Genomic DNA, 14181 nt, shown 5'->3' on the forward strand with positions numbered 1-14181 from the left:
CCCACTAGAGGCGATCCAAAAACTCAAACTTCGATAGCAATCGTGCGGATGAGGGATGGTGGTGATGGAGGAGCGATGCGCAGCGCAGCGCAGCGTGGGGGTTCAGTTCGGTATAGAAGCGACACAGCGACACAACCGGAACCGTATCCCTGTGGAATGGATGGGTGCAGTGTGATGTATTAGGAAGGAGAATGTGTCGAATGTGGCGGGAAGCTCGTTGGCGTTGAGGTTGATGCGATGGTGTAACCAGACCCTATGTACGGACACGTTTCGAACGGTTAAACGTGTTGCGAGTGTATGCGAATTGAAAGAGGCAGAGGACGGTAAATACATGAATAAAGATATATTATTAAGTGACAGACCCAAACAAAACATTTGTCTCCGATATCTACATCAGAAATGTATCCGAAAATGAGGTGACGAACGTTTGCTGTAGGTTATTAAAAATGAATCGTCACCTTTCTCTGCATGATAGCAGCAATCAACAACCACAATAAATGGTAATGTTTACGGTTTATGTTATCGGATTGAATATAGGATAAGTCAATTTTCCTGTTCTGTTTAATCATCCTTTTACTATTGTAATTTTCAATTAATTCAACTAAACGATTTTTTCTCCACTAATTGTGATGTGCTGCAATCACAAACAATAGATCGTCCTGCTAAAGATGCTGCATACTTTCAATGCAACAATGAAGTTGCGGAATGATAAGTTTAGTATTTTATAGCTTGAATAATGAGTACATTACTCATTTTAACATAACATAACTTTTATTTCTTTACTTACAGATACATTTTGAGGTATTTATTTCATCTAGCTACAATATGTAGATCGTAATTTGATTATATATTTCAAGTACTACTTCCTAGAACTTCTTATTGATAGAACTTCCTACTGATAACTCATCATTAAGCCTAGCGGTCTTCTGCACTGTCTGTTGTCATGTAAAATTAAGCTGCAAATCACCAAACAAGCTGTAAACAATGGTATCCACATGCCAATCTTATCAGATTGAATATTTGGCGATTTAAGCAGACGGTGTTCAATTCATTCCTCTATGTTTACGATTTAAAAAATATCTCACGCACCCGGCACAACCGGCGATGATCTTGAGCTAAGCATTACGTCATTTCTAAAACGTGCCCCTAACCGGCGTCGAGTTGACTGTCACCGAATCCCAAAAGCATCCCCCCTCCCTCGCATTCCTGCTTTCCCACTCTCCACATCTTCGCATCAGCAAGCAGCAACAACAGCTTGCCGGGTGGGGGGAGGGCGTTGCGATTAGTAAACAGTCAACAACAGCAGCAGCAGCAGCAACAGCAGAGCGTGCGCATACCACTCACACGTACACCAACCGAATTTGAAATCTTGGGCCGATCAGTGCAGCATCGTCTTTACGATCGTCAGTCTGCTTCTAAACATCATCGCGATCTCCACGTGTCCTTCCAAAATCTCGCTCCGAATCCGCGTGTCCGAAGAACGGCCTCCCGCCTCCAGATGGCCAAAGAGGAATCCAAGTACGGGTTCAAAGATAGGGCAAAGGCGGAGGAATCGCTGGAGCTGCTGAAAAGTGAAGATCCCAAGTATCAACAGCTGACTGTGCGTGGCCTTATCGGAAGGGCTAAACGGGTGCTTACTCGTGAGTATTGATAGTGGACCGGTTGGCAGCAGTAGTGCGGAGGTCATCGGGCATCGGTTTTACGGTTGATGATGTCATAGCGTGAAGGTTCCGCTGATTCGAGAGAGAGAGAGTGATCGTCTATGACGACATCAGCGTTCGGAGTGTAGAGATTTCAAGTGTTTTTGGGTGACGTTATGTTATGTGGCGATTTGATATTTTTAAATCGCCCACCCTACTCTCCCATTCGTTTTCTTTCACCCAATTTGTCTCATTCTTCTAAACACGATATTGTTATGGGAGATGGTTTGAGATGAGAGCAAATACCATTCTGAGATAAGTTTTGGTTTAAGGAGGGACTTCGGTATTTTCAGGCCAAAAAACTGCCCTTTTTTGACGATTTTTTGTGACGTAACCATTCAACATTATTTGTGCAAATAAATGGCATATTAATCTACAACTTTTGAAGAATATTTGATATAGTTTTGAGCAACATTCATGAACAAACTGTTCCACGGCATCAAATTTTGGTAGGCGTGTCGACGAAAAGTTACTTTCTCCAGTGTCCATCGTCGACATGACGGATCATCTGAAACATACAAATCGATATTAGTTAGATAGGTTATAAGTTTATCTAGGTAACCTCGGAGAGTTTTTGTTGATATTTCTATTTTTCGAATTTTGGCAGATTTTTGAAGTTGAAAAAGTGATGCTTTTTGCGATTCTGCCAAAAAAAACGAGCTTTACAGAATTGTTTTAAAAAAAGTATAAACAATTTTAACGATCGACGAGGTTACCTGGCAAAAGTGTGCAAATTATGTGTTAAAAATTTCAAATCGATCGGCCCGGTAGTTTTTACGGTACGATGGACACCGACTTTAAAAACGCTGGTTTTGGGAAACGCGCTTCAAAGTAGCGAGCTGCATGGAGCCTTGTATGAAACGCGGATTTTCAAAAATCTGTATCTCTGTCAGTTTTTCCTCGATTGATCCAAAACTTTTACACAATACTCTTGAAAGGATCAGCTTTCAGGGAAAAATGTTAAAAACATGTGTCAGAAATTAAAATTAAATACCGAAGTCCCCCCTTAAGCAACTAGCGTGGCTCGTAGCGTAATTGGTCTGAATAGAAGACAATTTCACATCATATTGCAATAATAACACAATCAGAAACTGAACTCAAGCAATGCTTATGAACAAGCAGTGAACTAACCATTTCATTAAATTAAAATGTAATCATTTAAACTCCTTTTTTAACCTCACTTTCATCGATCGCCATCCAGTCGAATCACCAGTCCTAGTATATAACAACTATTCAATAGATTTTTGTTTATATAATTCAATTGTTCTTCTCTTCTATTTCCATGCTCTCCTTCAAAGTCACCAAAGCGGAAGATAAGGTTGCCAACATAAAAGCGGCCATAGAAACCTTCGAGCAATGGCTTGAAGCAAACAGTACGGCCTCGAGTACAAAGAATGCGAAGCCAAAAGATTCAGAGGAGAAGGTAGAAACGGTGCCCGGCTTAGGCTTTAAGGATAAGCAAGCTGCTGAGCAAACGCTGAAGTAAGTAACAGCCTGTCAGACCCTGCCTCAAATCGACCTTTGCACTGCAAACTCTAACCATTTTTTTCAGAATATTGGAAGATCGTGATCCCGACTACCAGAAGCTCGCCATCAAGGGACTGCTGGGGAGTGCGAAGCGTGTGCTGCCTGCCACCAAAAACCCGGAAAAATTGAAATCAATCAAAGAAGCCATGGAACTGTTTACCGATTTTCTCGATCAATTCGATCGTGAAGAGCGAGGTAAACAAAACATGCCTTATCTATCGATCGAGCTCATCAAGCAGCTACCCAAGCCGAAAGATCATGTAGATTCACTGGCCAAGGAGTTTCTCAACTGTTACCAAACGGTGGCCAAGGGAAACTACAAGCACCTGCGCACTAAGGCACCGACCAGTTCCGATAGTGATGCTGACCCTAAGCCCACCTGGGACATCGTACGGAACAGAAAGCTGCGTGAGCTGAAACCGGACAGTAGCGTTAAACTGTTCGATTCGGATGGTAAACCGACCGAGCGTCACTTGCAGCTTGTGCAATGGGCGTACAGTCCGCAGGTGGAGAAGCTGAAGAGCTTCCTGGCGAAGCAGCCAGCCAAGGCTGAACCGAGTAATGATCGGAAACGATCGCGAACATCATCTTCCTCCGAAGAAGAAGCGCCAAGAAAGGGAAAGGATGCGGAAAGCTCGAAAGATGGAGCTAGGAAAAAGTTGAAGAAATAAACGAAGACTTATGTAATTGAAGCAAAAATTTACATATAATTTTGTGAAATATATTGGAAGCAATACGTAACATCATGCAAAATGGTAATGTTTAAGGATGTGTGCTTACTGGTAGTGTCTACTATTGAAAAATGAAATAAATCAAACGAACCGAATATTACTCGCACCGAATGGTTTGCTTTTTTTGTCAAAATTTAACTGTCTAATCCACCAGAAAGAATTGCACACGACTTGGAGAACAACAGCGCCCGATTGCGAATAGTGGAAGGATCTTCTGTAACAGAGCATGACTAGTTCCTCGTTGTCGTATCAGAAAGAAAGCAATACAAAAGTTATCTTGTTACAAGAGACACGAAAGTCTCTTTTATTAAGTGGATTTTCTATTTTTACCAAATGTGGTTTTGGTCTGTAATTGTTTTTAAATTTGATTTACTTATACTTTTCTGTTAACTATTTTAAAGTTTATATTAAGAAGGGCCAATTTCTCTTTACAAAAGAATTAAGGAAAACTGTTACTTCACTATCATGAAGTCTAAATTCTAAGAAATATTTATTTTGAGTATTGCTGTCAATTGAAGCAATTTTAGGCTCCAATAATGAAAATATTTTACATTCCTGATAACTGCATGCAGCTGCATTTAATTATTGCATTGAATCGACTCTCAGCTCAAGAGCACAAACATAAAATATCAACAAATTGAAGATCAACAAACATTGTATCGCGCAAATCTGCAAACGTAGCATAAGCATCCATAATGCATCGAACACAATCGGCTGCAGCCCCAGCGACTGCGTTCAAGACCAGCGACTGCGTGCACAAGATTTCGCAAGCACATACTGGAGGGGGGGGTGTGATTATACTTTACGTTAATCTTTTTAAAAACAGTCGACGATTATGCAGCTGAAATTTCAGTTCCTTTATGGTTTTATGTTTCAGTCCATTTCAGACTATTGCTTAGCATTGCGGTTGTGGTTCCTTAATGCGAATGCGCGTCGTGCGAATCTTGAAGCTATCAGGAAGTATTCATCCCGATGCGTACACTAACTTATGTATTTCTACGATTTTAAAATCCATTATTGGAACTGAATGTTGGGCAATCCTTTCTTTTCTGTAGAACTATTAATTTATCACAAATAAGACAATATTCAACTGATCAATCTTATCAAACAAACACAAGAATTGTAACGATCATTGGAGCACCACTTTGACCCCAATTATTCTTAAAAAAAAATGTAAACGTACGGTGACTGAATGGTTGTGATGTAGTGAACTCTAACCCTGCATTGTACACTCCGCCCCGTGCGCTAGTAACGCACACAGTGATGGCAGTCGACCCAATAAAACGAAAATCGATTGGCCTTCCCGTGGCAGTTGCAATTTCTGATCGATACTACGATACGGGAATAAGGAATGGCAGCATATAATTATAATAATTGAAAATGTTTAATTCAACGCCATCAAATCGGCCAATCATACAACCGTACGAAGCGACTGGGCATCCTCTGAAATGCATATAACCTACTGTTGTCACATATCTTTTCATAGATCGTATGCGTTGGATCAAGGCTATTCCATGATGAAGCAAACTTTATTGATGAGTTCTAGCAAAGCATTTCCTCTCTTCAAAATCGCCATCATTAAACCCCTTAGTCTATATTACTCGATGATGTAAAACAAATAGTCGACCATCTTATCGCCATTCAACATTCCATCCATTTCGACCAGCAGCTACGGAACTAACCTTGCTCAAAAAGAAGTTAGAAAGCTTGAATGTTGATTGTAAAAAAAACAAAGGCAGTCTACAGCACCCAACTCAACAAGATGATAACGAACGAATAAAAATACATTCATTAATAAGCGAGAATGCGATCGGATCGGAGCAGCACCGAAAGAGCGCGGATCACTAACAGCTCCGTAGATCGCACATTAAAACAAAAACCAAACAAAACATGTATTCCCATCCTTCGTTTGCCTGTTGTCCACAGTGATGGCGATTGCCTAGCATGATGTCTAGCATCATCATTCCCGATTAGACCGTGACATGCCCTTCCGGGCACTTGCATCCGCCTCATTAAGCATCACGTCCTTCCGGTACACCACCGTCCGTCGCGCGGAAGTGATCCGAATGTGGGATCCCCCAAACCATCATGCCCGATATGGTCAAACCCATGCCCCGCCGGCTTCGGCTCATCTATTTACCTTATCTATACCGTCCAATCGATGCAACATATTGCAATCGATAGCAATGGCGTTGGGTTGGTTGCGTGCAGCACGGCGCATCGTCCAACAACCCGGGCGTTTGAGTGTTTCGGAGAGAACGCAGCAGGCGTACGATATCCACCGTGCCAAAGTGCCTCCCTTTGCCCGACCTGAGCCGGGGAACGACAAAAAAAAAACCGTTGTTAACACTGTCGAACCGCTCGGCGAGCGCTCTTATCTTATCACTCGATGTTAGACAAGCGGAGAGTCACTGGTTACAACGATTTATTTCGTTTTTTTTTTTCGTTTTCTCGCATGATTCTACTTTTTGGAGGTGGTTTAGACGCTGACACCGTCATCGTAGCTCGTTGCGCCCTCCGCTTTTTCCGCCACAGGGTGCAACAGAAACATGGCCTGGTGAGTTGATCGTGAAAGGAATGGGTTTGTGCTTTCGATCATCCGAAAACGACTGACTACGTACATTCTACTGTTTAATTGTCAATTTTACCAGGAACTGGATGCGCCAAAGTGTGCCAAATCTATGGAAGATAGTGTTTTATCTTCCCATTAAGCAGTCCAAGCCTTTCCCTAAACCATCATCCGATCGTAATTATAATCTCGATAAAAAAAAATGGACTACTCACCACTCCACACACAGAGTCCCCAGGTTCACTATCAGCATGTATCAACACCGCACACATGCTGCTAGCGGCTGCTGTCGATAGTACGTTCCGCGAGTATGGATGAAGCGCGGACCGGAGCGCGCACGCCGCAGTGACACTTTTGCTGGGCACCCCGCGGGAAACGGCCAGTAGTACTGATTAGAACGCCGACCGTGCAGGGTCGCCGCTTTCCGCTGTTCATTGTGCTCCACGGGATCTGCCGGTAACACCGGAAGCACGTGACTGTCAGCGGGACTGGCAATCGGTTTGCTAGATCGGTGCATCATCGCGAAACGAGTTCAAACCACGATAACGGACCCACAGCGTGTGCTTGTAAGGTACCAGCGGTGGGTGCAAGGTGCGTTCTAGCGGGAAGTCGAGAAGAGCCTTCGATCTTCGCGTAAGATGCGCAGATCCCGTGTAATCGAGGCGTGTTGTAATCGAGGTGATAAAACAAAAAGTGACAAACCGGAGACGCGTGACGCGACTGGCCGCGAATCGCAGGTGGTGTATCTCGAGTGTGGTCCAAATATTGACATACCTTGGTGCATTCGCTCACTGACGCAAAAGCAATTAGGTGGACGGCGTTGTGGCCACATTACAGCAAACAAGCATGCCCTACGGCCAACTCGAGAGAAGCTATCGATTTTAGTACCTTCGCTGGGAGCAACCGGCATTGGGTCATTGGAAGATGTCGAGCTGACTAACCAATTCGCTAGTTACGGTCTGTGAGTCGTCATCGGTTTTTGTGAATCTTCGCCAAACCGCCCCACGAGATTTCGTAACTCATCGCAACAGATTGCTACTTCCGTCTAGCAGATCAGAACAAAAAAAAAATCGGCATTAAATGGCGGGGAAAAAACCACGCAAACTGAAAGTGATAATACCAGTGCGCCGCTTAGAGCTGTCTCAGTCTAGCCAGACCAAATTCCGATGCTTCGTATTCGCTAGTACCATCGGTGCACCATGTGCTCCATTACTTGAACTACTGCAGAGACATTGGCTGATTGATTGAATCGATATTCACTTACTGTTGCAAACTGTAGCCAGGATAATGGCATTGGCCACGAATAGGGTTCCCTTCCATTCACATCAAACTGCTGACCAGTGTTACCTAATGAACCACGGCAAAAGAAAGGGAGGAATGGCGAATTTATGGACGATAAGCAAAGGGGAATCTAATCTTATCGTTAAAACACCTTACGTCAAACGGTCCGTGGCACATTTTCATCATGATGCTCTTCCATCTTCCATGAGATGGGAAGTACGCGGCCTCATTATTTATTGAGCCCCTCTTTGGGGCGATCTGAGTCATTACTTTACAGTTTCCTTTTATTGCCATACCAATGGAAGCTGTTATCGTGTAGGTATGTGGGATTGGGTCATTAATGCAATGAGTAACGGGAACCGATTGGTATTCCATTTTGAAGGGCACCGTGATAGGTAAACGTAGATTTAGACCAAACTGTTTCATCGAACCTTATCATCCCCGGGTGTCAGCAGATACTAAATTGGAAATTAATTACCATAATTCGTGGGGCATCTTTGCATTTTAGATGTCCTTTTTTAAGTAATGCGTGTAATTAACCTGTCTACGCGAGAGGAATATGTTGCTTTAGTATAAATTCCAGTCCACAATTATTCTTTTTGAAGTATTTAAAGTCAATGGTCAGTAACTCGTATTTTGAGTAATCCTTTATTCCCTTGATGCCGTTTAAAAATGATTTTCAATTCTAAATTAACGTGTTCGACCGAAGGATTCTAAAGTTGCATTACAAACTTGTAGCTCAATAATGCACTCTCATGAGCAGCCGAATAGATAACAGGTGTAAAGGTGCGTTCCGTAACGCACCGTGTGTAATCTAACCGCTCCCGCCTCGTGGCTCAATCCTCGTTCCCAATGTCCGCAAGCCAGCATACCACGATCGCTTATCAATGTTGTGTAACCAGTCGTACCAGCAACGTACAACGATAACGATAAACGAATGGGGGATTTAATGTGGGGTAGAGCGCACCCATGACATGATTGCACGATATTTATATTTGCCCCAAAACGAGGGAACGATTTTCGGTTCGTTCGGAATCCCTCCACCCGGGAACAGAGACCTTGCGCGGACAGGACGATCAGTAAACTCACTATCTGTCTCACTGTCTAACGCTGGGTTTTATCTATTCCGCGACCACAGGATCATAAACACAGTGCGCGTGAAATTAAACCCCCCCTCCCCCCGTACCGCCAGCCATGGGACAGACGGATCCTTTGGTCGTCCAGTATCGGGGCGATTGGTACGATCTGACGGAGTTCGCACACAAGCATCCGGGTGGCAAGAACTCGCTGGCCGGCCTGCACGATAAGGATATGGAGGAGCGGTTCACACGCGCCCCAGGACACTCACAGGCGGCCAAATATTTGATGAAGGAGTACCGGATCCGTTCGAAAACCGTAGAACCCACGAAACCCACCAACGGGTACGCCAAAAATGGAACCGCAAAGACAGCGAATGGTAAGATACCGAACGGTACTAGAAATGGCATCCACTCCGGAGCAAATGGATTGCACGCCAAGCCGTCCGCGGTGGAGGAGGATACAGCAAGGTTAACCGACGACAGCATGGAGGTAAGTCATCGACATGGAGGGGGGGGGGGGGGAGGGATCAAACAACCTGTACTTCCTTATCATTGCCAATCAAACACCAACGCAAACAATCGTGAGCAATTCGGTTCACCATTCAATCGGTTATCACAGTCATCATCGTGGTTCGTGGGACGCCCCGGAACCGTATCGATGATTCATGACTCGACGGAGCCACGCTGATCGCTTATCAGCTAGTCGAGAGTGTTGGAATGCTAACACTCATATGCCCATTATGCAATCCTAGAACCTACATCTTCTTATCATTTTCTCGCCCACTTCCGGACAGCATTTGGTCGACTGGAGCAAACCGATGCTGTGGCAGATACACAGAATGCCACCCGGCAGCTATGCCGAGTGGGTTAACAAGCCCGTCGATCGGGAGCTACGCCTGATTGGACCGGGCTGGATAGAGAACATGACCAGAACACCGTGGTGGATCGTACCGGCCTTCTGGATACCGGCCATCTGCTACATCACCCATCTTGGCAGCCAGGATCTGGCCAGCGCACGTGGAACCGAACCATCGCTTCTATCGGTGGAGCTGTACGTGCAGCTGGTGATCGGTTGTCTGGCGTGGACACTGCTCGAGTACTCGTTGCACCGCTGGGTCTTCCATCTCGATCCGAAGCACAATCGATTCCTGCAAACGTTTCACTTTCTCATTCACGGTCAGCACCACAAGGTACCGTTCGATCCGTACCGGTTGGTGTTTCCCGTTCCGCCGGCCATTCTGCTGACCACGTTCTTCTACCAACCCATCTACTATCTGTTTCCCTATCCGAGGATCACGCTTGCCGGTGGTCTCATAGGTAAGAACTGGTGTGCCGGGGGCTGTACCGAGTGTCCTGTACTCACCGCACTGAAACCTTTTTTTTGTTCCAGGATACCTTATCTACGACATGATACACTATTACCTTCACTACGGAAGTCCGGCCGGGGGCCATCTGTATCACATGAAACGGTATCACTATTCACACCACTTCGTTCACCACGATCAAGGTAAGGGAAGAGAGTGATGATGTGGTTGAAATCGTTCCTACCTAACCAGGGGAATCCATTCTACAGGATACGGCATCAGTAGCGACTTTTGGGATAAGCTGTTCGGAACACGAATCATGCTAACTAAGCTAAAGTACCTGCTAAAGTGGTGAAGTCACTGCTGAGGACCGGCAGAGACGCTACACGATAACCATACAGGGGGGAACCCGGGGCTGTAAATTATATACAACAATACGCACAACAATAAAGTGTCGCTAGGAAGTACTGGGTTTCATAATTGAATAATACTTTATTTTAAACAATATAAAAGCTCCCTGAACTGAGCTATGCCGGGTAATGTTTTGCAAACTTAAGTATCCATAGTGCTTCACTATATACGAACAGAGGTTGTCACAGACAAATAATATGACGAAACAACGAGATAAAAAAAAAGTAATACATAAGTTAAATACAATTGCCACTTAAGAGGATACAGTCCCTATAGATAGTTCAGTTTAGTGACAATTCCAGTACTGTTGCCGCGTTAAGCGTTTGTCACTGCACTAGGAGCGCCAGGCTCAAAACGCCATATTAAGCTAGGAAGAGACCAATAGGAAAACCCGTTGCCCCGATGCTATTGGGTTCCATTCGTGACCCTTGTTTGGCCTTTTCATATTTTTTTGGTTTTACACATCCAGTTCTTTGCCATAGTGGAGTGGAATCGGAAGGGAGGGAGAACTGAATGCATTAGCTGTTGTCCACCCTTGACGCCTTCTGCCCGGTGAGTTGCCGCAGCTGGAACGAGCTCTTGGTTTGCGTTGGATACAGTCGGATGGCCAGCTGGACGAACGGTTCGTACAGTGAGGCCCGTTCCATCGCATTCACCGTGTAGTGCTTGATGCGTTCCCGGGCACACCAGTTGTTGGCTCGGTTGAGATTCGATTCAATCATATCGCTGCTGCTCATCTGGTTGCTACCGCCGTTCAGGTGATGCTGCTGCTGGTGGTTCCCATTCGGTGAACCTTCGTTGTTGGGTGACGTACCGACCGTGCGTGGATTGCGAGATCGCATATTGGCTATCACAATAATGATTATCTGGAAAGGAAATGGAGAGCGCGTTTAGTGGCGATCGTTGACCATCTAGTCACCCTAAACTTACCTCCTTCTTTTCCTTGTACTTGTCGATATCACTTTTAATGCCGGCCAACATATCGAGACTGGCCGGATCGCTCGGATCGTACACCACGATGAAGGCATCCGGATAGAGGAGATAGTGGCGCGGCAACTGCACGTTGCCCTGTAATCCGGCCGTATCATAGATGCGCAGCATATCTCTGCTTCCCTTGCCGGTATCAACGCTGGCCACGTACGTGTCCTCAATTGTGCTGTGCAGTTCCTGTTCCGGAAGGGCGGGAGGGGGTAGTGGGAGTGCACGTCATTAGTCACGACGCGTTCACGGGGGCAATGAACCCTAAGCAAGCAACCCCGGTGGGAGCGGATGTTCCCCGTTAGCTTACCGAATCGATCGTAACATTCCCGTAGATGAGTTGCTCCAGGATAGCGGTTTTTCCGACCCCTTTCGCACCGCAGATCACCACCTTGCTCACTTTGCTTATTTTCGACGTAAGCATGTTGCTGTGTTTTCGATGAGAGCTATATCGCGGTCAGTAGCACCGTTTTTCGTGATCCAGATCCGCTAAGCAACCGTTCGAAAGTGACCTCGAACCGTCGGAAGATCTAATTATTTGCACTCATCGTCGTTGTCCCGTCTTTTCACTGGCCACCAATTATCGCGAGATCGTGAGAATCGTGCTGCACAAACAACACGATCGTCGGTGGGCTGCGGTTCTCCAAGTTCCTTACACTTTTCCCGCCATGGTTGCTGCAAAGGGAACAACGGTGGGGAGTTGGGAAACCGCTTGAATTCACTCTTATCACCTTTATCACCGTTAAAATGCCCAAAAAACCTGAAAATCTCCCATGTTCAGCGCGATTTTACAGAGCGAGCCCGAAAACAAAACAAAGAGCAGTGCTCATACTTTAACGATCATCACTGTAGATAAACGTTTATGAAGGCCGCACTGAAACCGGCTACTAGGTGGTACCAAGTGCTACTGGGAAACCGTATGTTGAATAATTTGAAATTTCCTACTGTTCGACTAACGATTTTTGTATTTTCCGTTTTCCGAGCCCCTGGTGCTATTTTCCGGCCAGAAAACTCGGAACTGTGCCTCTCCCCCCCGGGGAAACATTCAGCGGATAGGAGTTCAGCAAAGAACGCATACCGTGGCTCGAAAAACGCACATCCGTCAACGCGTGGATCCGGCTGTCAAAGCGGCGCAACGGCAGCGACCAGCGAGCCGAGTGAATCGTGTCGTCCCGCTCTCGCACTGACTCTCGCACGTCCCGCGGCCATAGTTGCGATCTTCTTTTGTCCGTGACCATTTTGATCACACATGTGAGTAGCGAGCCTCTGGCGAATTGTGTGCGGGAAAGTGTGTAAAATCTGTTCGAAATCGGTAACCGGTCGCACCGAATGGCACGGTTTGTGGCGTGGAATCGGCTCGTGGCAAAACCGACGCCGCCACCCGATCGGATCGCCGGGAAATTAGTGGAGAAACTTTCGCTTCGTCGCCTGGCTGTGTGGCGGCGCGGTGGCCAACCCTCTTCCAGCAGGCAAAAGGAGAGGGAGAGCGAGCGAGCGAGAAAGATAGGTCGACAGGGTGGTGGTGCTGCGGATGGTGGTGGTGCGGTTGTGGCAAGTCAGCGAACTACAGCGGTGTGGGGGCACGGATGGATGGTTGGTTCCATGAATGAGCCGCCACCGCCGCAGATACTGAGGAGGATGACGACTAAAGGAAAAAAACGGTGGAAATGATGTCGGAAGGGCTAACTGGAATGGTGGAAATGGGTGGTGGCACCGGTCCAGGGGCTGTCTGGAGGATGACCACCCGGCTCCCTGCATGGCCAACGAGCGTATTGACCGCGGTCCCGGTCGGCGCTCGCTGATTTTCGCCTTCCGTCCGTCCTCTCTCTTTCACGGCCACATCCACGGTGTCCCTGAGAGAAAGAATCGGATCATCGGGATGCACTTCCGGTTGGATGATAAAACTGGCAGGAGCTCCGGGTGCCGTGGCATGCGTTGATCGCGAGATTGCACCGCTCGCGTGCAGGTTACGGTACGAGGTTAGCGGGCGCGCTCCCCAGCAACACCGCAGCAGGCGCAGAGAGCGATGAACGGCGGCGGGGCAACACGGAGGAAAAGATGCAGATACGGCAGTGCATGTGTGTGTTTGTGTGCGTCTCTCTGTGCCGGGAATTCTCATCTGCCAATGTTGTAGGACTCCAGCATCGCTTGCCACCCCCTGCCCCGTGCCCTGCGCGAGTGTATGAGCCTGGGAATGGTTTAATCCTTCTTGCTCCTTGCTCCTACTCGAGAAGGGTTTTTTTTTCGCTCGCTGGAGAATTGCATCGATATTTCGCTTTAGAGGAACCAGAAGTCCTTAAAAATGTGTGTTGCACGGCCACACGGCGGTACACGGGACGTAATCTGGAAACGAATCGAAGGATGATTGGGATACGCACACTAGGATGCGCTGAATAGGGAGCCTCAACACTGTGCAAATGTCAGCAGTGACAGTGGCAAAAAGGACGAATCAGTCGCAGACAGGATCATGAAGAGAGCGAGAGAAAGTAGCTGGGGAGCAGGGGAGCTGAGGAGCATCACCTGAAACACCTTCGAGCGATTTCTATTGTTTCGCTCGTAAGGGTAGGAGATACCGTAGCAGTTCGAGACTAGAATACTAGA

The 14181-nt window shown here is 46.5% G+C and overlaps 4 protein-coding genes across 7 annotated transcripts in view; 3 read left to right on the plus strand and 1 right to left on the minus strand.

The window, feature by feature from the left end:
* The first annotated feature begins 1425 nt into the window (after window positions 1-1425).
* Window positions 1426-4039, plus strand: LOC126577696 (uncharacterized). The gene is made up of 3 exons (XM_050239524.1): window positions 1426-1640; window positions 2999-3182; window positions 3253-4039. Exons 1-3 carry the CDS (start codon window positions 1499-1501, stop codon window positions 3896-3898), a joined length of 972 nt encoding a protein of 323 aa, XP_050095481.1. The 5' UTR covers window positions 1426-1498; the 3' UTR covers window positions 3899-4039.
* A 2866-nt stretch (window positions 4040-6905) lies between these two features.
* LOC126577693 (uncharacterized) lies at window positions 6906-10671 on the plus strand. Of its 3 annotated transcripts, none has more exons than XM_050239519.1 (5): window positions 6906-7118; window positions 8947-9377; window positions 9682-10204; window positions 10278-10394; window positions 10461-10671. In XM_050239519.1, exons 2-5 carry the CDS (start codon window positions 9003-9005, stop codon window positions 10544-10546), a joined length of 1101 nt encoding a protein of 366 aa, XP_050095476.1. In that variant the 5' UTR covers window positions 6906-7118; window positions 8947-9002; the 3' UTR covers window positions 10547-10671. The 3 variants fall into 3 exon arrangements, with proteins under 3 accessions (XP_050095476.1, XP_050095477.1, XP_050095478.1); XM_050239520.1 differs by having other exon boundaries at window positions 6906-7098; XM_050239521.1 differs by having other exon boundaries at window positions 6906-7093.
* Window positions 10657-12385, minus strand: LOC126577699 (NF-kappa-B inhibitor-interacting Ras-like protein). The gene is made up of 3 exons (XM_050239528.1): window positions 11891-12385; window positions 11533-11769; window positions 10657-11468 (listed from the first exon to the last, which is right to left on the minus strand). The coding sequence occupies exons 1-3, from the start codon at window positions 12002-12004 to the stop codon at window positions 11121-11123; spliced, it is 699 nt and encodes a 232-aa protein (XP_050095485.1). The 5' UTR covers window positions 12005-12385; the 3' UTR covers window positions 10657-11120.
* Window positions 12386-12732: 347 nt separating this feature from the next.
* The window catches only part of LOC126577702 (eukaryotic translation initiation factor 5A), a 6611-nt gene continuing 5162 nt past the window's right edge, over window positions 12733-14181 (plus strand). Inside the window, exon 1 of one of the 2 annotated variants that reach the window (XM_050239533.1) lies at window positions 12733-12831. The gene's annotated coding sequence lies outside the window, so the exon portion shown is untranslated. The other variant, XM_050239534.1, reaches the window with a different exon arrangement.

This window comes from Anopheles aquasalis, chromosome 3 (genome assembly GCF_943734665.1).
Source record: "Anopheles aquasalis chromosome 3, idAnoAquaMG_Q_19, whole genome shotgun sequence".
NCBI lineage: Eukaryota > Metazoa > Arthropoda > Insecta > Diptera > Culicidae > Anopheles > Anopheles aquasalis.